The 26,024-nt window shown below is 42.3% G+C and overlaps 1 protein-coding gene across 7 annotated transcripts in view; it reads right to left on the minus strand.

Moving 5' to 3' along the window:
- Positions 1–26,024, minus strand: part of KLHL15 (kelch like family member 15) — a 49,561-nt gene that overhangs the window by 9,371 nt on the left and 14,166 nt on the right. For 4 of the 7 annotated variants that reach the window (XM_045384507.2, XM_065538537.1, XM_065538536.1 and 1 more), the window contains one exon: positions 17,065–17,776. In XM_045384507.2, coding sequence (XP_045240442.2) covers positions 17,065–17,769 — 705 coding nt within the window. In that variant the 5' untranslated portion in view covers positions 17,770–17,776. Of the gene's footprint in view, positions 1–10,552; positions 11,183–13,193; positions 13,251–17,064; positions 17,777–26,024 lie in introns of those variants that run through there. The other 3 variants (XM_074030236.1, XM_074030235.1, XM_074030237.1) reach the window with 3 other exon arrangements.

Here is a 26,024-nt window from a genome sequence, read left to right on the forward strand (position 1 = left end):
AGGTGGATCACAAGGTCAGAAGTTCGAGAACAGCCTGGCCAACATGGTGAAACCCTGTCTCTACAAAAAATACAAAAATTAGCCGGGCGTGGTGGCGCCTGCCTGTAATCCCAGCTACCCGGGAGGCTGAGGCAGTACAATCGCTTGAAGCTGGGAGGCGGAGGTTGCAGTGAACTGAGATCATGCCACTGCATTCCAGCCTGGGTGACATAGCAAGACTCCATCTCAAAAAAACAACAAAAACCCGAAAACAAACAAACAAAAAACAAAACTGAGCATTTTCCATTCATTTCTTCTATAAATTGACTAATAGTGTGCCTTGCCCATTTTTCTCATCTTTTTCTTATTGAGTTGTAGAAGCTGAAAACGAAATACTCTGAAAATCAGCAAGAATCATAAACCTCAAATTAAATATTTAAGTGCCTACTGTGCACAGCCAGTGGTCTGAGAGCTACACAGGTTTTCAAGTAATAGAATCCTGTCCAGCATGGTAATTAAGCACCATGTCTGGTGATTAAGGATCCAATTTAGGAAATTTCTGACTTTGGCACTCATGAGCTGTGGCAATCTTGGGCACAGAGCTCAATATCTTTAAGCCTATATCCTCAACTGTATTATTGGGATAACACATTCATAACCCTGTAAGTGAGAGTACGTGAAAAGGATTTAGTATGGTGCCTGTCATGTGGCAGTGTGCAAAAAGTATCAGCTATTATTAGCTATTACTAATGACCAGGGGACATTTGTGAAAGTGTCACTCAGCTTAAATCAGTGCTTCTCATGACATGCGTTTGTCTATGTAAAAATTTAGTCTTTCAGAAGATTGAGGAGAAATGAAAGAAACAGTTACTTTGGACCTATCCTCACTGGTGAAACATGACTGGTAATGTACAAATGGGAGAAAGCTTTACAGAAAGAAGCCATGTTGTTTGGAGATCAAGAAACAAAGGAAGGAGAATGCTGCACATATTGGATAGGCAGATTTCAAGTTTTTCAAAGGAAAATTAGGATCAATTCCAAGATCAGAAACTGTGCTAGGAAGCTCAAGAAGGCTTGGAAGCTCTCAAAAGCATAACGCTGACTGCATAATTGCAAAATACACTGATAAGAGGAAGAAAAGGGGAATGTATCTAAAAAATCTGATGTGCTGCACAGAGAGCTTTCTGGAATTCAGATGTTAAAAAACCACTTACAACAGATGGTAAAAATTGGGCACATAAAACAAGTATTATAATGAGTGAAATAGAGCTATAAGAATATAGTGAATAAAGCTAAAGCCTCAGGATGAACTGTGACTTGACGAAGTAAGAGACATGGAATAAATGGCATTTTATACGTTAAAGGAAGAGTGAAGCCCACCCCCATCCCATGGGGTGGTTAATGTATTAACAAATAACAAAGAGAAACAACCCTACTCCTATTTTATTTCCATTCTCAGCTAATAATGTCTTATTCTTTCTAATCTGAGGATTAAATACAATTACTAAGAAGAAACTTAAATCCAAGATGGTTGAGAACAAAAAGAAAAACTAGCTAGTTCTTCTCAGCAAGTTCAAGTCACTGGATCTCACAAATTATGTCCTGGGATCCTGAGGCTTCGTAGATAAGGCTGCTTAATTGCTTTTTGCAATCTGTGTGGAATTGTGATGAATGGGAGAGGACTAGAAGCCAGACAGATTCCTGAACTACAAACTGGTTAGCCTGAGGTAGATCCTGTATTGTTGAAAAATAGCCCTCCAAAACAAAAAAGCGCCCCACACTTGGAGGCAGCACGACCTCACTGGGTAATGCCAAGGATGACCCAGTTTCCTGTTTAATTTTTGATGATGTAACAGCACTGGAAGAGAATGAGAGAACCTATGACTTCAGTAATCAACAAGGTCTAATCATAAAGAAAAGAGAAACACCAGGGACCCATGAACCACCTGAAATTGCAGCAATAATTGTGTGTTAATCCATTTGGGGGGTAGGGTGAGGTGACTGGAAGTCCACAGTTTTTATCAGGTGCTCCAGGGACCCACGAACTCCGTATGTAAAACTTCAACTGACTATCCTCAAAATGAACTAAAGTGATATGGCAGCTGTAGGAACTAACAAAACTGTAAACTAAAAGGATAGACAATCCTGGTTGGGCACAGTGGCTCACACCTGTAATCTCAGCACTTTGGGAGGTTGAGGCAGGCAAATCACTTGAGCTCAAGAGTTTGACACCAGCCTGGGCAACATGGCGAAATCCCATCTCTACAAAAAAAATAATACTAATAATACAAAAAATAGCTAGGCATGGTGGCTGCATGCACCTGTGGTCCCAACTACTCGGGAGGATGAAGTGGGAGAACTGAACAGCTTGAGCCCAGGGTGAGGTTGCAGTGAGCCATGATAGTGCCACTGCACTCCAGCCTGGGCAACAGAGTGAGACCTTGTCTCAAAAAAAAAAAAAAAAGAAAAGAAAATAGGCAAGCCCACCCTCTCCATTCAGGTAAAACCACAACCAAGACAGTGCTAAGTTATATCACTATACTATTAAACACTGACAAAGTGGACCACATCTGGAAGACAGTGAAGGGATCCAAAGGGAGAATGGTCAAATGGGTGAGGAATGTTTCAACACAAGAGAAGACTCAGAAAGATGGCAACTATCTTCAGAACCATTAAGAGGAAGATTTTACACCAACGTAAGAAAAAGTTCTGTAGTAAGAACTGTCAAGAGAATGGATACTCATTGCATTATTGTTTGTAACAGCACAAAACCTGGGAATAACTCCAATCACCTATCAATAAGACATTGGTTGGATATGCTCTGGTAATATACCATATGCAGCTGTGAAAAAGAGTGAGGTTAATCCATATGCACTAACACAGATATTCAAAATGTTAAATGAGAAAACTGTAGAAGAGTACGTGGCTCGTACATGGCTCATCTTTAGAAGGCACTTCTCCCATCCTTCATTTCTCACATAACAGTTTAACTATCTGTATATCAGGTACTCTCAAAGAGGTATGGAAAGAATGACATTTCTTTCATGATCTGAATTACTTTCCTTTGCCTTTCATAGGATTAAACAACTGTCATGTTTTCAAGCTTGGAAAGAATAATGTTACCACTTTTGTTGCTTTGATACTTTAAAAAATTGTATAATGAAAAACATTTTGTCTTATTCTGAATATATTATATAATTATACATATAATTTCAGTGGTCTGAAAAAAATTTTTTTAATTTACTGATTATTTAATAAAATAGAGATTAGGTCTCACTATACTACCCAGGCTGGTCTCACTATATTACCCAGGCTGGTCTTAAGATCCTGAGCTCAAGTGTTCTTCCCACCTCGGCCTCCCAAAGTGCTGGGATTACACGCATGAGCCACCATGCCCAGCCTGAAAATGTAAATTGGCTATTTCATCTAAACATCTTTTATTTTAATGTTAATTGTGTATGCACGTATGCATATAGTTGACAATGAAGTGTGAGAAATAATTTTGAATACAGTTCCTGTAAATAGGTACACACACACACACACACACACACACACACAAAGTTGAAGAAATAACTAGCCATTAATGCTGGGGAAAAATTTCATGTTTCTCCATTCAGTGTCAAAATGTTACATCATAGTGAAACCCCGTCTCTACTAAAAATACAAAAATTAGCCAGGCATGTTGGCGTGCGCCTGTAACCCCAGCTACTCGGGAGGCTGAGGCAGGAGAATCGCTTGAATCCGGAAGGTGGAAGTTGTGGTGAGCCAAGATCACGCCACTGCATTCCAGCCAGGGCAACAGAGCGAGATTCTGTCTCAAAAAAAAAAAAAATAAAATAAAAAAGGCTGGCTAAAATCCTAAAATAATTCTAGACTGTAGCCAGTTAGAGTCTATATTTTTTTAATTCCAGATTTTTTAATCAAATAGTAAACTCTGTGGAAATCCCTATTTTAATTATATTGCAAGTTACATTTTAATTCTCTCAAAATTAAGGAAGGTATATACAAATTACTTTTAAAACTTAAGAATTTGAATACCATGTGGTCAGGCTGGTCTTGAACTCCTGACATCATGATCTGCCTGCCTCAGCCTCCCGAAGTGCTGGGATTACAGGCGTGAGCCACCGTGCCCAGCCTAGCCAGCCAATTTAAGATACACTTTTTGGGAAAAAAAAAAAAAAAAAAAAATTTTTTTTTTGAGACAGATTTCACTTGTTGCCCAGGCTGGAGTGCAATGGTGCAACCTTGGCTCACTGCAACCTCCACCTCCTGGGTTCAATGGATTCTCCTGCCTCAGTCTCCTGAGTAGCTGGGATTACAGGCACATGCCACCATGCCCGGCTAATTTTTTGTATTTTTAGTAGAAACGGGGTTCCACCACTCTAGCCAGGCTGGTCTCAAACTCCTAACCTCAGGTGATCCGCCTGCCTTGGCCTCCCAAAATGCTGGGATTACAGGCATGAGCCACCACACCCGGCCACAAAATAATTTTTAAAATATCCAATATATTAAGTCAAAGAAACAAAATACCTTTTATTAGTTTGTTTATCAGAAGAGGTGGGAGTTGGGGAGCAATTCCTGAACTTAACATGGTGCCTGGCACTGTAAAAGAGGTAATCAAGACTGAGTCTTGGTTGTCAGTTTTATCTCCTCTCCACCATGATGCAATCTTCCCAAGTAGTTACTATCGTGGTGCTTTAATGCTGAAATAAACCATATCAGGTTGGGTGCGGTGGCTCACGCTTGTAATCCCAACACTTTGGGAGGCCAGGCGGGCGTATCATGAGGTCAGGAGTTCGAGACTAGCCTGGCCAACATGGCGAAACCCTGTCTCTGCTAAAAATACAAAAATTAGCTGGGAGTGGTGGGGGCACCTGTAATCCCAGCTACTCAGGAGGCTGAGGTAGGAGAACTGTTTAATCCCGGGAGACAGAGGTTGCAGTGAGCCGAGATTGCACCGCTGCACTCCAGCCTGGGCAACAGAGGGAGACTCCATCTCAAAAAACAAAACAAAACAAAACAAACAAACAAACAAAAACCCCTGTGTCAGCTACATTTGATATAATTTTGATTCTCAGTAAAACATGGAACAGTCTTTAGATGTTCCTACATTGCATGTTTAGATGTTTGCTATATTGCAAAACTATCTACCCTGGTATAAGATGTCTTTATTTGTAAAATCTTGCTCAGAACTAAAGCTTATATTGATTTACGTAAAACAAAATCATCACAAAAAAAGCTAGGTGCAATATGCCTTTAATTAATCCCTTTGTCCTGAAAAACTGAGTTAATGACCAAGGATAAAGCTATGAAAAATCAGTTCATGCTAAGCACAAATCCTTTCAGTAATACTGTATTTATAGTCAAATACCAAATGGTAAATAAAGACAAATTGTAGTAAGAATTTACTCACCCTCTTCTCTCCAAGCAGGCAAAGTCAAAAGTGAACTGAACTTCAGAAGTAAAGTGACCAGGGTAAATAGGGGTGAGGGAGAGACGCCCCCTCAGGGCAAGATTCTAAGAGTTTCAGCACAATTTGGTAAAGTTCTCTATCCCTTCAACCCTTCTAGAGAGTAAAAAATATTTAAAAAATAAATGTGCTTCAAGCCTGTAATCCCAGCACTTTGGGAGGCCGAGACGGGTGGATCACAAGGTCAGGAGATCGAGACCATCCTGGCTAACACAGTGAAACCCCGTCTCTACTAAAAAATACAAAAAACTAGCCGGGCGAGCTGGCGAGCGCCTGTGGTCCCAGCTACTCGGGAGGCTGAGGCAGGAGAATGGTGTGAATCCAGGAGGCGGAGTTTGCAGTGAGCTGAGATCCGGCCACTGCACTCCAGCCTGGGTGACAGAGCGAGACTGCGTCTCAAAAAAAAAAAAATAAAAAATAAAATAAATAAATAAATAAATATGCTTACAAAATCTAATTTCCTTCCAATTTCAGTGCAATAGTAATAGAACACTATTAGAAACTTAAAAAGCTGGGCATAGTGGTGTGCCCCTGTAGCCCCAGCTACTCAGGAGGCCGAGGTGGGAGGACCACTTGAGCCCAGGGATTCAAGGCAGCAGTGAGCGATGATGGTGCCACTGCACTGCAGCCTGGGTGACAAACCAAGACCTCATCTCTAAAAAAATACAATTTCTGGTCAGGCAGGGTGGCTCACGCCTATAGACTCAGCACTTTGGCAGGTGGGCAAACACCTGAGCTCAGGAGTTCAAGACCAGCCTGGCCAACATGGTAAAACCACATCTCTACTAAAAATACAAAAATTACCCAGGCGTGGTGGTGTGCACTTGTAGTCCCAGCTACTTGGGAGGCTGAGGCAGGAGAATCACATGAACCCGGGAGATGGAGGTTGCAGGGAGCTGAGATTGTGCCATTCTACTCCAGCCTGGGCAACAGAGTGAGACTGTGTCTCCAAAAAAAACAAAAAAAAACAAAAAAAAATTTTTTTTTTTTTTTTTAAATTTTAGAAAAAGAAACTAACAAGCCTCAGCCAAGTGCCATGGCTCATGCCTGTAATCCCAGCACTTTGGGAGGCTGAGATGGGAGCATGGCTTGATGCCAGGAGTTGAGACCAGCCAAGACAACATGGCAAAACTCCATCCCTACCAAAAAACAAACAAAAAACCCTAACAAACCTCAAAGGTAGAACATAAATTTTTTTGTTATTTTTTTTGTTTTGAGACGGAGTCTCGCTCTGTCACCCAGACTGGAGTGCAGTGGCACAATCTCAGCTCACTGCAACTTCCGCCTCCCAGGTTCAAGCGATTCTCTTGCCTCAGCCTCCTAAGTAGCTGGGATTATAGGCACGTGCCACCATGGCCCAGCTAATTTTTGTATTTTTAGTAGAGACGGGGTTTCGCCATGTTAGTCAGGCTGGCCTTGAACTCCTGACCTTGTGATCCGTCCGCCTTGGCTTCCCAAAGTGCTGGGATTACAGGCGTGTGCCACCGTGCCTTCTGAGACGGAGTCTTGCTCTGTTGCCCAGGCTGGAGTGCAGTGGTGCAATCTCGGCTCAACGCAAGCTCCGCCTCCCGGGTTCATGCCATTCTCCAGCCTCCGCCTCCGGAGTAGCTGGGACTACAGGCACCCGTCACTACGCCCAGCTAATTTTTTGTATTTTTAGTAGAGATGGGATTTCACTGTGTTAGCCAGGATGGTCTCGATCTCCTGACCTCATGATCCGCCCGCCTCGGCCTCCCAAAGTGCTGGGATTACAGGCGTGAGCCACCACACCAGGCCTAATAATGTATTTTTAAAAAAGACTTAGAACCATCTTTTTATTTTCTGGTTATACTAATATTTAGATAGTACAACTAAGTTCTAGAATTCACAACTTATAAGGAATTTTTTTTCCTATTGATGATAGAACAGGAAAGCCAAGTAAAAGGTTTCATCCTAAAACTAACTTTTCAATGAACAATGCTTACCTATTACACAAATAGTATTTTCTGAATAATAAATTTGAAAATAAAACTTAACTCATAGTACTTCCCCCTTCTTCCTTTCCTGCTCCAAACCTTTTCTCCAGTCATTTCCAGACTCTCTGATCCTCTTCAATTTCTGCTTATCATCTGCTTTTTCCTTCCAATTTCTTAAAAGAGTTTTCTCATTTAAAAAAAAAATTTTCTTTTGAGACAAGAGTTTCACTCTTGTCCAGGCTGGAGTGCAATGGCGAGGTCTCGGCTCACTGCAACCTCCGCCTCCTGGGTTCAAGCGACTTCTCCTGCCTCAGTCTCCCGTGTAGCTGGGATTACAGGCGTCTGCCACCACACTCAGCTAATTTTTCTGTATTTTTAGTAGAGATGGGGTTTCACCATGCTAGCCAGGCTGGTATCAAACACCTGACCTCAGGTGATCCGCCCACCTCGGCCTCCCAAAGTGCTGGGATTACAGGCTTGAGCCACCGCGCCTGGCCACGGTTTTCTTCTTTTAAATGTCAACAAAGCTGTCCCTGTTCCACACCTTCCTTTTTAATTTCCAATTGTCCTATGCTTGTTTTCATCTATCTTTTATTTAAAAAGAGAATCAGCAAGTAAGACTGAATTTTTACACTCCGATTTTCTATAGGTTCCTGTTTGTCTAATACACTCCCCAAGATCCTATCTTTCCTAGGACACTAATATAATCAACACCTAGATTACAGGCACTCTTCAGGAATCTGTGAATCTGGAGTGAATGCAAGTCAAAGGCAGAAAATAAGAGCACTCTACATCTACACATAAAAGGCAGAAAACTTCAGGGAAGAAAAACACCTTGCGTGATTTCTAAAGAACTGAACATGCATTAATTACAGTCTTCCAAGTCCATGGGGTTGGGGAGGAAGAGTTGGCAAAAAGGAGTCTGATGCAGAAAAAGACATTAAGTTAACTGAGAAAGTACACTTAACCCACTGACCTAGTTTCTAACAGAAAACCTGCTCATCTCTATGCTTTCACTCCAAGAGGTGAGTTGTTAATTTAAGCAATTTCAAGTTCTAGCTGTGTATTATCTGATATCTGAAGGAGATTTGAAACATTTTCAAAAACAACTCAAGCTTATTAGAAATTCGAATCAAATTTCACATTTGAAATACAGGTTACTATCTTTAAAAAAGTTGGCCCAGCTGGGTGCGGCGGCTCACACCTGTAATCCCAGCACTTTGGGAGGCTGAGGAGGGCAGATCACGAGGTCAGGAGATCGAGACCAGCCTGGCCAACATGGTGAAACCCTGTCTCCACTGAAAATACAAAAATTAGCAGAGCATGGTGGTGCCCGCCTGTAACCCCAGCTACTACTCAGGAGGCTGAGGCAGGAGAATCGCTTGAACCAGAGAGTTGGAGGTTGCAGTGAGCCGAGATTGCACCACTGCACTGCAGTCTGTGAGACTCCATCTCAAAATAAATAAATAATAAAAAAAAGTTTGTTACTGTCAAACACAGCACTGCTTATATTTCTCACGTACTTCTAAAACTGAGAGCTTATATTTCTCATGTACTTCTTAAAAACTGAGGGTTAGAGGGAAATTTCTACTTCTCTAGATTTATCTGGCTCTAGCTGAAGTCATTAGATATAAATGAACTGTTTTTCTCCAAAGAGTTTTTGGCTAAATTATGGTAACACTGCAGGTGACAGTTTGGTTCCTGGACAGAAATTTTGCACTGGTCAAGTGCTGGATTAGTCAAAACATGTTCCAATGCCTAAGTGAAGGAATTCTGGAGGGGCATACAGCACCTACACTTTACATAGATGTGGCTTTGCCCAGGCAGTTTCATTTACCAAATGGGTTGTGCCTCAATTAACCAGAACAGCATACCACCTAAGCATGAGATTATATTAAGAACAATATATGTCCTTACGTGTCATAGGCTATTGTTAATACTATATAGATCAACTATGCTCACAGAGAAAATATGTGGAAGATTATTAGTGTTTTGTGAAGACCAGTTGTGAGAGCTACTGCATTCTAAGTAATGTGTACTTTGGATGCCTAATTTGTCATTTTTTAATTCTGTCAGTTTCAAGGTGAGTCCAAGACACCTAATCCTCATTTTAAAATGTAGCATTTAAAGCCACAGATTCAGCTTGGGCAACATGGCAAAATTCCATGTCTACAAAAAATTAGCCAGGCATGGTCGTGTGCACCTGTAGTCCAAGCTACTTGGGAGGCTGAGGTGGGAGGATCGCTTGAGCCCAGGTGACAGAGTGAGAACCTGTCTCAAAACAACAACAACAAAAAAAAACTAATTCTGCTCCCTAAATTAGATATATATATTTTTTAATGTTAAAAAGCTTTTCCGGCCAGGCACGGTGGGTCACACCTGTTAATCCCAGCACTTTGGGAGGCCGAGGTGGATGGATCATCCGAGGTCAGGAGTTCGAGACCAGCCTGGCCAACATGGGTAAAACCTCGTCTCTACTAAAAATACAAAAATTAGTTGGGTGTGGTGGTGCACACCTGTAATCCCAGCTACTAGGGATGCTTAGGCAAGAGACTTGCTTGAACCTGAGAGGCGGAGGTTGCAGTGAGCTGAGATCACACCACTGCACTCCAGCCTCGGCAACAGAGTAAGACTCCATCTCAAAAAATATATATAAATAAATAAATAAATAAAAAGCTTTCCTGAGGCATTAATTTTTACAGATGCTTAGGTTTTCCGAAATAGTGAAGTCATCTTTATCACTTATCAAAATTATCTCAAAGTTGTGAATATTCTCATAACAAATTCTCTGTAAGTTACGGAAATCCAATTTTGGGGGGATATACACTGAATTACATTTAACAGACAGGGGAAAAAAGTACATTCGGGGGTCTATCATGAGCCAGTTTATAAGATAAAATATTTTGAATAAGCATGATGGCTTTATTTAAAGCAGAATACTTCTATATAATCTACTTCCTTAATAGCCAATGAAAAATGAACTATAAAATCCTAAATACAAAGCTGAACTAATGTGTTTTTTCTCTTTATAGGATTTAAAATAGATTTCTTTCCCTTTGAGAGATTGAAAGATTTTATGATTATGAAGACACTGTATTTTACATATTAATACAATGTCTAAGGGGATCATTGGGATGCTGAATCTTACCTTATGCATATTTATGATACTGAAGATACCCTGGGTTCAAAAATATTAAAATGTCACTGTACTAGAGAATCAACATATGGGTATTTTAATGAATAATTTAACAATTTTCTTTAAAAAATACTTTATGCACAAAAAGTCGTATAGGCTGGGAGTGGTGGCTCACGCCTGTAATCCCAGCACTTTGGGGGGCCAAGGTGGGCAGATCACTTGAGGTCAGGAGTTTGAGACCAGCCTGGCCAACATGGCAAAACCCCGTCTCTACTAACAACACAAAAATTAGCAGGATGTGATGGCACATGCCTGCAATTCCAGCTACTCGGGAGGCTGAGGCAGGAGAATCGCTTGAACCTGGGAGGCGAAGGTTGCAGTGAGCCAAGATCACCCCACTGCACTCCAGCCTGGGAGACAGAGCGAGACTCTGTTTCAAAAAAACAAAAAAACAAAAAAAAAAACCAAAAGGAAAAAATATATATCTCCAAAAAAATTAGCAGGGCGTGGTGGTGGGCACCTGTAGTCCCAGTAACTCGGGAGGCTGAGGCAGGAGAATGGCGTGAACCCGAGAGGCGGAGCTTGCAGTGAACTGAGATCGCGCTACTGCACTCCAGTCTGGGTGACAGAGCTAGACTTGGTCTCAAAAGAAAAAATAAATAAAAACAAAAATAAATAAATAAAAGTCAGGTATAATATGCATTTTGCCAAATATACATTTACTTCATACAATGTTTTCAATAAAACAATAATTGTTTTTTAAAAACCAAAGACCAAAGAAAGCAGTTTCAACTATTTAAATCTTCGTATCACTGAAATTCAGAATGACAAATGTCAGGCCTTATCTGTTAACATGTGCAAAGACCATCAGAGCTAGTAAAAAATACATGCCATAGACATTTCCGTAAGTAAAAACTGAAACTGTAGTCTAGTTTTAAAACTAGGAATCCACTATAGATCAAATGAGTCATAAAAACCCTTAAATAACTATGTCAAAAGGACAAGATCCTTAAAATTTCAATTTGATTATTTCAGTGAAAACCCAAGATTTGTGCTTTCATATCGAAGTTTCCCCACACTTTATATATATTTTTTCAGTGCCATTAAATTTCCTAGGCTATGTTTTCTTTTTTTTGGGGGGGGGGGGGTAGGGAGGAACAGGTTCTCACTTTATCACCCAGGCTGGAATGCAGTGGCACAACCATGGCTCACTGCAACCTCGACCTCTCCAGCTCAAGCAATCCTCCCACCTCAAACTCCCCAGTAGCTGGGACTCCAGGCATGCACCACCACAACCAACTAATTTTTAAATTTCTTGTAGAGACAGGTTTGCCTTTGTTGCCTAGGCTGGTCCCCAACTCCTGGGCTCAAATGATCCTCCTGCCTAGGATTCCCAAAGTGCTGGGATTATAGGCATAAGCCACCCTTCCTGGCCCTTCAGCTATGTTTTGCTCATGTAAACACTTAGAATTTTTACAACTCTGTAACATACGCCTGCCCCTTAGGCTATGTTTTGTTAATGTAAACAGCTTAGAATTTTCATAGCTTTGTAACAACTTCTGAATGACCCAGGCTGGGCCACAGGTTAACAGCATGCTTCTGGCACTTTAGGGTCTTCTCCCTATTCTATTAGCTGTAACAGGAAGTCCCAGATTGGGAAGCAAGCTGCCCTGGCTTTCAGCCTAGACAGTGCCACTTGGTCTGGAATAAGATCCTTAACCTTTCTGTGCCTGTTTCCTTATCTACAAAATGGGGATAACATGTAGATGCTACCTGTATGTACAGTAGAGCACTCAGTGCATGACGTAGCATAAATGTATGTGTGTGTGCGTGCGCGCACAGTGTTCAGATAAAGAGTATTGCTGCCTCTAAGGAACTCAGGAAATTTGGAAGCCTTGGCCTCTTCAGGGATGGTTCCACAGAATACTTAGTACAAAAATTAAGACAATCTGGCCAGGCACGGTGGCTCACGTCTATAATTCCAGCACTTTGGGAGGCCGAGGCAGCAGGATCACTTGAGGCCAGCTCAAGATCAGCCTGAACAACATAGGTGAGACCCTATCTCTACAAAAAAATGTTAAATATTTAAAAAGAAAAAAAGTATACTAAAAAAAGAAAAAAAAAGTTAAGACAATCTTATCTTACCTAAGGAGAAAATCCAGTAGAGGACTACATAGATACCGCAGAAGGATAAACCCAAAGATTTCAGCACAGCTAGAGCACATGACTTCAGTCCCTAGAACGAATGGGGGCTTTTCCTTGGGTAAAGGCAGAATGCCCCCTTCCCTACACTATTAAGTCACTGCTCAAATCTGTTACTACCAAAGGAAGAATTAAGAATCTCCAGCCAGATACGGTGGCTCATGCCTGTAATCCCAGCACTTTCCGAGGCTGAGGTAGGCGGATCACCTGAGGTCAGGAGTTTGAGACTAGCCTGACCAACGTGGAGAAACCCCATCTCTACAAAAATACAAAATTAGCCGTGCGTGGTGGATCCTGACAAAAAGATGCTATACTCAATAACAGTTATCTTCACCAGCCAATCCACAGAATCATCAGGTAGGTTAAAGTTCATTTAACACTAACTGTACATAATGTTTCTAAAGGCTAGAAATCTGGGAGAAGGGTTAAGTATGTGAGAAAGGCTATTTACCGTATGCACATTCAGACAGTTTCTATTGAACAACACATCTTAACTTCTAGAGCAGGGCTGTGAGATAAAAATAGAATCTGAGCCACAAATGTGAGTCAAAGATGCAATTTTTACATTTTCTAGTAGCCACATCTTAAAGGTGAAGTTGATTTGAATAATATAGTTGTTGAACTCAATATATCCAAAATATAATCTCAACATGTAATCAATGTAAAAATTATTGAGGTAATTTACATTCATTTTATCATCTTAGTCTTTGAAATCTCAATTCAGAGTAGCCACATTTCAAGTGTTCAAGAGCCACAAGTGACAACTATATTGAACAATGCAGTTCAAGAGTCACTGACACTTTAGCTAGTTTTAATCCCAATACATTAAATGGAAGTGTTCTAAATCAAAAAGAGGGAGGAGATTTTAGGAATCGAAAAGAAACCTAATACCGAATAGTATGAACAAAATTCTTGATTTTAGTCCTAGAATTGGGCTACTTCGCTTCATAATACAAAGTTCATAGAAACTACTTAGCTACTTTGATTAGAGTACTTTTCCAAGTTTTTCTCTGGCAGTCAACATTTTCCTGTAACTGTTCCTGAAAAACATGGTGCTAAAAAGATGTGTTAGTAGGAAATAAAGGGAATAGAAGAACTAAGTTAACACCAACACAAGGAAGTTATCAGAGACATCCAGAATGCAGGACACACTGAGGCAACTGGTGGTCTGGTCTCAAAAAAAAAAGAGCGAAGAACTGTTCTAGATGAAGAAAGATTAGATAACCATATTAGGGTCTTGCTAATTTTCCTAGGTAGAATAGTATTTTAGTATTGTACTTAAGTAGGAAAAAGTTCTTACGCTTAGGAGAAGCATGTTAAGTATATAGGAGGAGGTGTCATGATATTTATAACTTATTTTCAAATGTTCGACCCAGAAAAAAATCGATATGAAGCAAATACAGCAAATGTTAACAGTTCTTGAATCTAAGTGATAGCTGTACAAGTGGTCATTATATTATTTACTCGACTTTTTGTATGTTTGAACATCCTCATAGATTAAAAGAGACATAGGCCAGGCATGGTGGCTCATATCTCCCAACACTTTGGGAGGCCAGGTTGGGAGAATCACTTCAGGCCAGGAGTTTGAGAACAGCCTGGGCAACATAGTGAGACCCTATTTCTTTAAAAAAAAAAAAAAAAATTTTGTTTTAATTAGCCAGGCATGGTTATGCATACCTGCAGTCCCACCTACTCAGAGACTGACGTGGGGGGATCACCTGAACCCAGGAGAGGGAGGCTGTAGTGAGCCATGATCGTGCCACTGTACTCCAGCCTGGGTGACAGAGCGAGACCGTGTCTCCAAAAATAAAAACAAAAACAAAAAACAATTATCTCTCTGTGGCTAGGTCCTTACTAAATTTTCCTAAGAAAATAATTCCAGAAGGAAGCCTTAACAACATGTTTATTCTGATAACTCCCAATGTCTGGCCAATGGGTAATAACCACCTCCTATGCTGCACATGCCAAAGGAATCCACCAGTAGATATAACTGACGTTTTTTACAATTTGCAAAATTACCTGATAGTCTAGTGTTAATTTTCAGCTACTGTCACTTTTGTTTGCCTTGAACTGATCACTGGACTATAAGAAGGCTTTGAAGCTCAGCACTTTTTAATTTACTATGGCCGGGCACGGTAACTCACGCCTGTAATCCCAGCTACTCAGGAGGCTGAGGCATGAGATTCGATTGAGCCTGGGAGACAGAGGTTGCGGTGAGCCGAGATAGCGCCACTGCACTCCAGCCTGGGTGACAGAGCTAGACTCCGTCTCAAAAAAAGAAAATCTACTGCTATCAATTATCTATCATATTGTCTGACAAGAGGGAAAATCTCACCTTTTATTTCATAGTACCTTCCATCTAGACTGAGGTTGGAGGGGTTTTGTTCTAGTAGTGGGAAAGAATTTGCATTTAATGTATAAAGACAAAACAGGGGCCAGGTACACTGTCTCATGCCTGTAATCCCAGCAATTTGGGAGGCCGAGGCGGGTGGATGACTTGAGGCCAGGAGTTTGAGACAAGCCTGGCCAAGATGGTGAAACCCCGTCTCTACTAAAAACACACAAAAATTAGCCAGGCGTGGTGGTGGGTACCTGTAATCCCAGCTACTCGGGAGGCTGAGGCAGAAGAATCGCTGGAACCCAGGAGGTAGAGGCTGCAGTGAGCCGAGATTACACCACTGCACTCCAGCCTGGGCGAGACTGAGATTCCATCTCAAAACCAAAAACCAAAAACCAAAAAAAACCCAAAACAAAACAGGATTCCCCAGGGAAAGAAAGCAATAAAAACAAAAGGAAAAAAAAAATCAAAACATCAGAGACAAATGATTTACATAATTGATGTGGGGATGATTATCACTAAACCAAAAATAATTAAGAAATATATTCTTGGCTGGGCGGGGGGTGGCTCAGGCCTGTAATCCCAGCACTTTGGGAGGCCGAGGCAGGTGGATCATGAGGTCAGGAGTTCGAGACCAGCCTGGCCAAGATGGTTAAACCCTGTCTTTACTAAAAAACACAAAAATTAGCCAGGCGCAGTGGCGGGCACCTGTGTAATCCCAGCTACTCGGGAGGCTGAGGCAAGAGAATCGCTTGAACCCGGGAGGCGGAGTTTGCAGTGAGCCGAGATCGCACCACCGCACTCTAGCCTGGGCGACAGAGCAAGACTCCATCTCAAATTTTAAAAAACATTATATATATATATATATACACACATACTTTAGTTTCAATTATTTTTGCTGTATCAATACATTCTGAGAATAAAAGATAAAAATCCACAAAACTGAATTCTCAGTTTCACAGCATTTTGGAGGAAAAAAAATGTCAGGCTGCTGTTATTCAAAGGCGCAAATGGGTTTATTTTTCAAATGGCATAAACAACCCTCCTTTGCAGATATTTTTATAACCAGGTCTAATAACTAAAGCTGAGGAACTATTTAACATGAAAGGTGACCGACCAAGTTTTCAGTGTGCTTTCTAGAAAAAAGAGGAGATGCAAGAAGTAAACAGAGCCCCAGAGGTAACCATGTGATTAGAAACCAATTAAGTTATTAAGCAATTACTAAATCTGCTCTATGACCTTTGGGCAAGAAAGGATCACAAGTGAAACTCTATAAAAATGAACATGCTTACATGCAAAAAAAGGGCAAGGCTGTTTCAGAGAAAGACTATTTTTAAGAGATGGTAAAATGTGCCCAGGGATGGTTGATCAATGTAGACAGAGGATTTATAGTCTACTTGTTTAGAAATGCCAAAATGATGTTTTTAGACACATAACATGTTTTCATTGTCAAATTTAGTTACTATTCACAGTAGAACAGGGAAAACCAGAAAGTAAGAGTAGGGAAGAAAATCACCATTAGGGCCTATTGGTTTTCAAGAGCTATTTTGTATGTCCTTGCTATATTTTAGAAGAATAAGAAACTCTATTAATGTATACCATGCAGAACTCTTCTCAATGCCAATTTCTGCATGTATTAGTTAAATTTATTTTTAAAAAGAGATCTAGTCTGACTCGGTTCTGATTTAATTTGTGAAATGAAAAGCTACAGCAAACATGTAATATTTTGCATAAAATAATTATGCTTCAACTTTAAAAGTACTTTTAAAATAAAACTATTCTACTACCTACGTGGTTTATCTTTCACCCACAAAATGTATTTCAGAAAACCTAAATGCACAAAAAATCAGGCTTCTTACACATAAAGTACTCTTATAAGTTATTCATTCTTGGCTCCTAACTAAGTCTGTGAATCTTACCTATAAAGACATACACTGCCTTAACTAAATGATGAGTACCGTCTATTACTTTCAAACACACTAACCTTCTCAAAAACGCTGGTTGGGGTCATCAAGCAAAACCGGATATTCTGAATGATGGTATCGGTATGTCTCCAGCGTCTTCTATCATGCCGCAGCCAAGACTGCACAGCCTCATACAGCTCTATCTCTGGGAACCTGCTCAGATGATCATTATCCAAATAAGACATGAGCTTCTCAAAGCTCAGATAGGACAGAAAGTCAGGCCTAGACATGAGTGGCACAAAGTTGTCTAGCAGAAAGGCGTCCAACTTCTCCCTGACTCCCTCGATGTTTACGCCGAAATCATCTAAGAGTCTCATAATTTCTGCACAATTTTCTAGGCAGATCTTCGCTAAGAGAAAAGAGCAGCAGAACTTCACCACTTCTATAAGTTGAACATACATGGCTGCCTGAAGAATCTCATGAACGGTATTCATACTCAGCTCTATAGTACCGTAGTACATAAATTGCAGGACGTGGCTGAAACCAGTAGCTGTTAGACCTTTTAAATGAATTTTGTCCTGATCTCGTTCCCTCATGTCTGCAGTAAACATAATTCTGAAGTAGTCACTCTGGGTGGCCAAGAGTGCTTTATGGGCCTGGAACTGATGATCTTCAATAACCAGAGTGACATCAAGAAGCAATCCCTCCTCATACAGTGCTCTGAACCCAGCAGAGACACTGGTGTCATGGATGGAGGAACAGAATCCTTCCACGTCCCCTGCCATGAATCACCTGGAAAAAAAGTAATCAAAGACAACAATGTTAAACACTTCTATGCATTCAGAAGAGAATATTAACTTGGAGTTTTAACAATTTTTGCTATTATCTCAATTCCACTACCTAAGTCCAAAATGTACAAGTCCTTTGGGAGAAGACAAACTGAAGGTTTGCAGACTAATGTTTTTGGCTTTCCTACCTAAGGAAAAGAATCTATTAAAGATACATCAATAGTTCATGCCTGTAACCCCAGCACTTGGGGAGGCCAAGGCAGGAAGATCGCTTGAGCCCAGGAGTTGGAGACCAGCCTGGGCAAGATGGCAAATCTCTGTCTCTATGAAATAATAATAATAGTAATAAAAAGTAGCTGGGCATGGTGGCACACTGCCAGCAGCCCCAGCTACTTCAGAGGCTGAGGTGGGAGAATCCCTTGAGCCCACGAGTTTGAGGCTACAGTGAGCTATCATAGCACCACTGCACTCCAGCCTGGGCAACAGAGCAACACCCTATCTCTTAAAAATATGTACATATGTCGGGCAAGCGCGGTGGCTCACACCTGTAATCCCAGCACTTTGGGAGGCCGAGGTGGGTGGATCACCTGAGGTCAGGAGTTCAAGACCAGCCTGACCAATATGGTGAAACCCCGACTCTACTAAAAATACAAAAAGCAGCCAGGTGTGGTGGCATGCACCTGTAGTCCCAGCTACTCAGGAGACTAAGACAGGAGAATCGCTTGAGCTCGGGAGGTGGAGGTTGCAGTGAGCCGAGATCACGCCACTGCACTCCAGCCTGGGAGACAGAGCGAGACTCCATCTCCAAAATAAAAAAAAAATAATAATAATAAATAAATAAATATACATAAAAATATATATGCGCACACACACATATATATGTCAAACAATGGTAAATTGTTATCTTACAAGTAATATATGCCTATTCCATTGATTTCATACTGTTAATCAAATATACTTTAAATATGTTCCAAAATTAGCAACATAAAAAGGATTTCACAGCCAAACACTAAATTATGAGAAAAGGGACAAAAATGAAACTAAAAAGTATACCTGAAAACTCCTAGAAATTTACCTAAAGGAAATATTCAAATAAATAGCCAAGTTGTACATATAAGGTTTTTCTATCTAGGCTTATTATTAAAAAATTAGAAACTATTCAAAAGTCCAATAACAAATTATTAAAACATAATACGGTCCTACAATAAATTACTTTAACAATTTAAAATGATGCCAACAGTTTAACTATTTTTACAAAGAATATTTACCAGATGTTGTATGGAAAAAAAAAGCAAGTGACCGCAGTATACTGAGTACATCTTCAAAAACTAAACACACATATTATTTGTTAGCTGAGAAAAAGTCTGGAGAAATATGTACCAAAATAATGTCCCTGGGTAGTGGGTTTTCAGGAGAGGCTTTCTTTTCATTTACCTCATTACCCTTACTTTGAAAAACAATAATGTGATGCATATATATTTAAAAATACAAATATATAATTTTAAAGGAAATTAAACCAAATCTTTCCGTATCAGAGAAATGAAGGTGAAACAGCAGAGAACTATAATTAGATCTCTTAAATACAGCAGAATAAACTAATTCAGTCTACTTTTTTGTTTTTTTGGGGACAGACTCTAGCTCTGTCGTCCAGGCTGGAGTGCAGTGACATAATCTCGGCTCACCACAACCTCTGCTTCCTGGGTTCAAGTGATTCTCATGCCTCAGCCTCCCAAGTAGCTGGGTCTACAGGCACCTGCCACACACCCAGCTAATTTTTCTATTTTTAGTGAAGACGGGTTTCGCCATGTTGGCTAGGCTCGTCTGAAACTCCTGGCCTCAGGTGATCCATCTGGCTCAGCCTCCCAAAGTGGTGGGGTTACAGGCATGAGCCACTGCGCCCAGTCACTAATTCAGTCTACTGGGCTATTTATGAAGCAAATTAATTTTCTCCTTTTTACATACCCCCTCCCAGGCCATCTATCTTCTTAATTCTCATCCTTACACAGCTCCCAGCTTCTTCCCCAATGACCCATCCTCCATCCCTGAATTCCCTCCCAAACCTTTCCACTGTGCCCCGTGGAACCTTACTTCAATGTAAACAAACTCCCCTACATGCTCAGGTTGGTCACAGAAAGTTCCCTCCTCAACTTTATTTAAATGAGACATAGTTTTCCTAAAAGTCACAGCTTAGCCGGGCGTGGTGGCTCACGCCTCTAATCCCAGCACTTTGGGAGGCCGAGGCGGGCGGATCACAAGGTCAGGAGATCGAGACCACGGTGAAACCCCGTCTCTACTAAAAATACAAAAAATTAGCCGGGCGCGGTTGTGGGCGCCTGTAGTCCCAGCTACTCGGGAGGCTGAGGCAGGAGAATGGCGTGAACCCGGGACGCGGAGCTTGCAGTGAGCCGAGATCGCGCCACTGCACTCCAGCCTGGGCGACAGAGCGAGACTCCGTCTCAAAAAAAAAAAAAAAAAAAAAAAAGTCACAGCTTCCAGGCCTCCTGCCTCCAACCTCTATCCCTACTCCCATGCATGTTAGAAAAAAAAAAAAAAAAAAAAGCTGTTAGAGCTTACAGACCTACTTTCCAAGCTTTCTTTTTTTTTTTTTTTTTTTTTTTTGAGACGGAGTCTCGTGCTGTTGCCCAGGCTGGAGTGCAGTGGCCGGATCTCAGCTCACTGCAAGCTCCGCCTCCCGGGTTTACGCCATTCTCCTGCCTCAGCCTCCCGAGTAACTGGGATTACAGGCACCCGCCAACTCACCCGGCTAGTTTTTTGTATTTTTTTAGTAGAGACGGGGTTTCACCGTGTTCGCCAGGATGGTCTCGATCTCCTGACCTCGTTATCCACCCGCCTCGGCCTCCCAAAGTGCTGGGATTACAGGCTTGAGCCACCACGCCCGGCCTCCGAGCTTTCTCTCTCTTAGCTTTCTATTGTTCTTTTTCTAAAATCTGGCCTTTTGTTTAAATGAAAATTCATCTTCTGTCACCCCTTATCACTTCCATACACATCTTCTGATCAATCACTCTCAAACATTTGATGAAGACTTCAACACCTAAGCCAGGCATGGTGGCTCACATCTGTAATCCCAGCACTTTGGGAGGCTGAGGCAGGAGGATCACTTGAGGTCAAGAGTTCAAGACCAGCCTGGGCAACATGGTAAAACCTTGTCTCTACTAAAAATACAAAAATTAAAGGCCAGGCATGGTGGCTCATGCCTGTAATCCCAACACTTTCAGAGGCCGAGGTGGGTGGATCACCTGAGGTCAGGAGTTTGAGACCAGCCTGGCCAACATGGTGAAACCCTATCTCTACTAAAAATATAAAAATTAACCAGGCGTGGTGACGGGCCCCTGTAATCCCAGCTACTCAGGAGACTAAGGCAGGAGAATCGCTTGAACCCAGGAGGCAGAGGTTGCAGTGAGCCGAGATTGCGCCACTGCACTCCAACCTGGGCGACAAGAGTGAAACTCCGTCTCAAAATAAATAAAATAAAAAACAAATACAAAAATTAGCTGCACATGGTAGTGGGTGCCTGTAGTCCTAGCTACTCTGGAGGCTGAGACAGGAGAAATCTCCTGAACTCAGGAGGTGGAGGTCACAGTGAGCCAAGACTGCACCACTGCACTCCAGCCTGGGCAACAGAGCTAGACTCCATTTCAAAAAAAAAAAAAGGGGGGGGGGGGCAGGCGCAGTGGCTCACGCCCGTAACCCCAGCACTTTGGGAGGCCTAGGAGGGCAGATCGCCTGAGGTCAGGAGTTCAAGACCAGCCTGGTCAACATGGCAAAACCTCGTCTCCACTAAAAATACAAAAATTAGCCACACGTGGTGGCTGGCACCTGTAATCCCAGCTACTTGGGAAGCTGAGGCAGGAGAATCACTGGAACCCGGGAGGCGGAGGGTGCAGTGAGCCAAGATCACGCCACTGCACTCCAGCCTAGGAGACAGAGCAAGACTCCATCACAAAAAAAAAAAAAAAAAAAAAGACCTCAACACCTGGCTAAGTCATCTTTCACACCTCATCAATGTTCACATAAGATCACCCATCCAAAAACTGTAAGTCAAAACTACCTGACCATCTCAACTGTACAACCTCCCCACTTATTCCACTGCAAACCCTACTCCCACCCCACTTGGACCTGTCCCTGATCCAGAACTGGTCTACATCTGAAATCTTAACTGTCAACTTCTCACTTAACCCTCCTACTCTCCTTTCACTTGGTCTATCATCTAACTTTACCCTCTGTCCTTCTCCAGTTTAGACCTTCCCATATCAGAGCAACCACTTTCTAACTAGGGCCTTCATCCCTTAACTCTCTGCCTGTCCTCCATCCCTGCCCTGCTAAACAAAAACTATGCTGACTGACCCTTTGATCTTGGGCCAATCTTCAGTGCCTCTGGGCAGTTTCATCCACCGAATAGTTGTGAGGCATTCCCTGCTGATATAACACTGATGCACTATGAAAGATGTTCCCAAACTAAGAACAACAGATATGGACAAATCTCTGGGATACTACAGCCATTTTTTAAGCACCTTCTAGAATACCTCATGACTTGGGATCATATGTTGGAGGTATTTGCTAGAACACGATCTATAAATCACACCAGCCTAAAAGAGCACTAAGGATATGGCAGCCAACATCTACGGCTCTGAATTTCCACCAGTGACACTGCGGGACCTAATCTCCCAAGTTCTGTCCTTCCCCTGGTTAGGTGTTTGGATGGACCCCGAGCCGTCCAGAGAAGCAGCTGGCACTGCAGTCAACTGCTGTCACTTGTTCTACCCCCTTTTTCAGGGAGGCTGTCACTGCCAGTGTTACCACTCTGTCAGTGCCCTCCCATTTCATTTACTAAAAGGAAGAGCCCTTCTGTGTGCCAGGTACTGTGTTAGGTATGGAGGTAAGTGCCATTTGGGAATCCCTCTGTACTCTGGGTTTGGCTGAGCCCTCAGTTGCCGAGAAGGAAAAGGTGGCATCTATGCACGCACTAAAAAGATGCCACTTCTCCACTCTCATGAATAAACTATCACTAGATTTACTACTTTGTTTTATCAATATGTTGTCCATGATACCCTTTATTCAACTTCCTGACAGATTAACCCATTTATTCAATAGTTATCCCAGCCCAAAGTCATCTCAAAACAAAACAAAAAACCCTTTCTAATAAATAAGAAAAGGCAGGCATGGTGGCTCATGCCTATAATCTCAGCACTTTGGGAGGCTGAGGTAGGAGGATTGCTTGAGGCCAGAAGTTCGGGACCAGCCTCGGCAACATAGTGAGACAGTCTCTTTTTAAAAAAAAAAAAAAAAAAAAAGCGGCGGGGCGGGGGACCAGGCACTGTGGCTCATGCCTGTAATCCCAGCACTTTGGGAGATCGAGGCAGGCAGATCACAAGGTCAGGAGTTCCTGGCCAACATGGTGAAACCCCATCTCTACTAAAAATACAAAAATTAGCCAGGCGTGGTGGCACATGCCTGTAACCACAACTACTTGGGAGGCTGAGGCACGAGAACTGTTTGAACCTGGGAGGTGGAGGCTGCAGTGAGCCAAGATTGTGCTACTGCACTCCAGCATGGGCAACAGAGCAAGACTTCGTCTCAAAAAAAAAAAAAAGAGGCTGGGCGCGGTGGCTCAAGCCTGTAATCCCAGCACTTTGGGAGGCCGAGACGGGTGGATCACGAGGTCAGGAGATCGAGACCATCCTGGCTAACACGGTGAAACACCGTCTCTACTAAAAAAATACAAAAAGCTAGCCGGGCGAGGTGGCGGGCGCCTGAAGTCCCAGCTGCTCGGGAGGCTGAGGCAGGAGAATGGCGGGAACCCGGGAGGCGGAGCTTGCAGTGAGCTGAGATCCGGCCACTGCACTCCAGCCTGGGCAACAGCGCGAGACTCCGTCTCAAAAAAAAAAAAAAAAAAAAAAAAAGAAAAAAGAAAAAAATCTGGGCACGGTGGCTCACATCTGTAGTCCCGGCTACTCGGGAGGCTGAGGTGAGAGAATCACCTGAGTCCAGGAAGTTGAGGCTGCAGTGAGCCATGATTACGCCACTGCATTTCAGCCTGGATGACACAGTGAGACCCTGTCTCAAAAAAAGAAAAAAGAAAAAGAGTATAAAAGGATAGAATGCCAAAAACATTAAAACGGTAGAGTAGGCCAAGTGCGGTGGCTCACGCCTGTAATTCCAGCATTTTGGGAGACCAAGGTGGGCGGATTGCTTGAGGTCAGGAGTTCGAGACCAGCCTGGCCAACATGGCGAAACCCTGTCTCTACTAAAAATACAAAAATTAGCTGGGTGTGGTGGCAGGTGCCTGCAATCCCAGTTACTTGGGTAGGGGGAGGCTGAGGCAGGGGAATCGCTTGAACCTGGGAGGGGGAGCTTGCAGTGAGCTGAGATTGTATCACTGCACTCCAGCCTGGATGACAGAGCAAGACCCTGTCTCAAAAAAATAAAAAATAAAAAATGGCAGATAAATAAAAATAGGTAAATAAAAATAGATAAATAAAACAGGTAGTTTTACTTTTATCCCTTCCTATTTGCTAATCTGTGTTTTCTAATCTATTTCCAATAAAAGTGTATTATTGCTTTTTTAAAAGTTCATAAAAATCTCTTTAAAAGGCCCTAATTGGTCCAATTCAGAGGTTACATTCTAGTCCCCATTTCCCTGGATCCTTCTGTAGCATAAATTATGCTCAGCTCATCACACTCTCAGCTCCATGATACTGTGTTCCTGATTCTCTTCCTAGTCCTGGGCTGCTCATTTCTCAATCTCCTTCATGATGAGCTCACTTTTCTTGAGCTACCCTTTAAACATTCCCCAGGATTCTGTTCTTGCCTCTTTTCTCATCTAAATACTATGTCTCCCTGGCCGGGCGCGGTGGCTCAAGCCTGTAATCCCAGCACTTTGGGAGGCCGAGACGGGTGGATCACGAGGTCAGGAGATCGAGACCAACCTGGCTAACACGGTGAAACCCTGTCTCTACTAAAAAATACAAAAAATTAGCCGGGCGTGGTGGCGGGTGCCTGTAGTCCCAGTCACTTAGGAGGCTGAGGCAGGAGAATGGCGTAAACCCGGGAGGCGGAGCTTGCAGTGAGCTGAGATCCGGCCATTGCACTCCAGCCCGAGCAACAGAGCAAGACTCCGTCTCAAAAAAATAAATAAATAAATAAATAAATAAATACTATGTCTCCCTAAATGAGCTCACCTAAATCCATGGTTTCTACTTATATGCACTTTCACCAATACCTTGATAATCTCTGTCCAGATCTCCATCCTTACTCCAGTCCATTTATATGTGGAATCAACTGCCTAGCAGACACTTCTGGGTGCTCCATTTTGGGATGATACCATTTTGACATCTCAAAAGCAACATGTCTAAACAATCGTAATTCTATTCTGCCCCCACATCAGATTTTTCAGTATTCCCCATCTTCTCAAGAGGTATTTGAGGTTCCCTCTTTCCTCCCTTCTCTCCCCTAACCTACCTTTAAGTCCTACTGATTCTACCACATTAAAGGTTCACTTATCTAAGACTGCAAAGTATGTAAAAGATGAAATTAATAACAAATTTTTATTAGTACTCCATTAATTGAAAGCTGTATCATTTCATTTGGAAAGGTAGAACACAAGAGGGCTATCTATAATGGGGGAAAAAATAAATTCTGGAAACTGTAATCAATGCTTGGCAAAACACCTTTACTAATACATTTAAGATCAAAGTAAGTGGCCGGGCGCGGTGGCTCAAGCCTGTAATCCCAGCACTTTGGGAGGCCGAGACGGGCGGATCACTAGGTCAGGAGATCGAGACCATCCTGGCGAACACGGTGAAACCCCGTCTCTACTAAAAAATACAAAAAAAACTAGCCAGGCGAGGCGGCGGGCGCCTGTAGTCCCAGCTACTCGGGAGGCTGAGGCAGGAGAATGGCGTAAACCCGGGGGGCGGAGCTTGCAGTGAGCTGAGATCCGGCCACTGCACTCCAGCCCGGGCGACAGAGCCAGACTCCGTCTCAAAAAAAAAAAAAAAAAAAAAGATCAAAGTAAGCTACAAGTTTGGTCTTGTTTATCTGAACTACTGATTTAGTTTTTATGTTCCCTAGGCTGGAGTGCAGTAGCTATTCACAGGCATGATCACAGTACACAACTGCTGGGCTCAAGCGATCCTCCTACATCAGTCTCCTGAGTAGGCATGCCACTGCATCCAGCTTAGAAATTTTTTTTTTTTTTTTTTGAGATGGAGTCTCACTCTGTTGCCCAGGCT

Source organism: Macaca fascicularis, chromosome X (genome assembly GCF_037993035.2).
Source record: "Macaca fascicularis isolate 582-1 chromosome X, T2T-MFA8v1.1".
Lineage (NCBI taxonomy): Eukaryota > Metazoa > Chordata > Mammalia > Primates > Cercopithecidae > Macaca > Macaca fascicularis.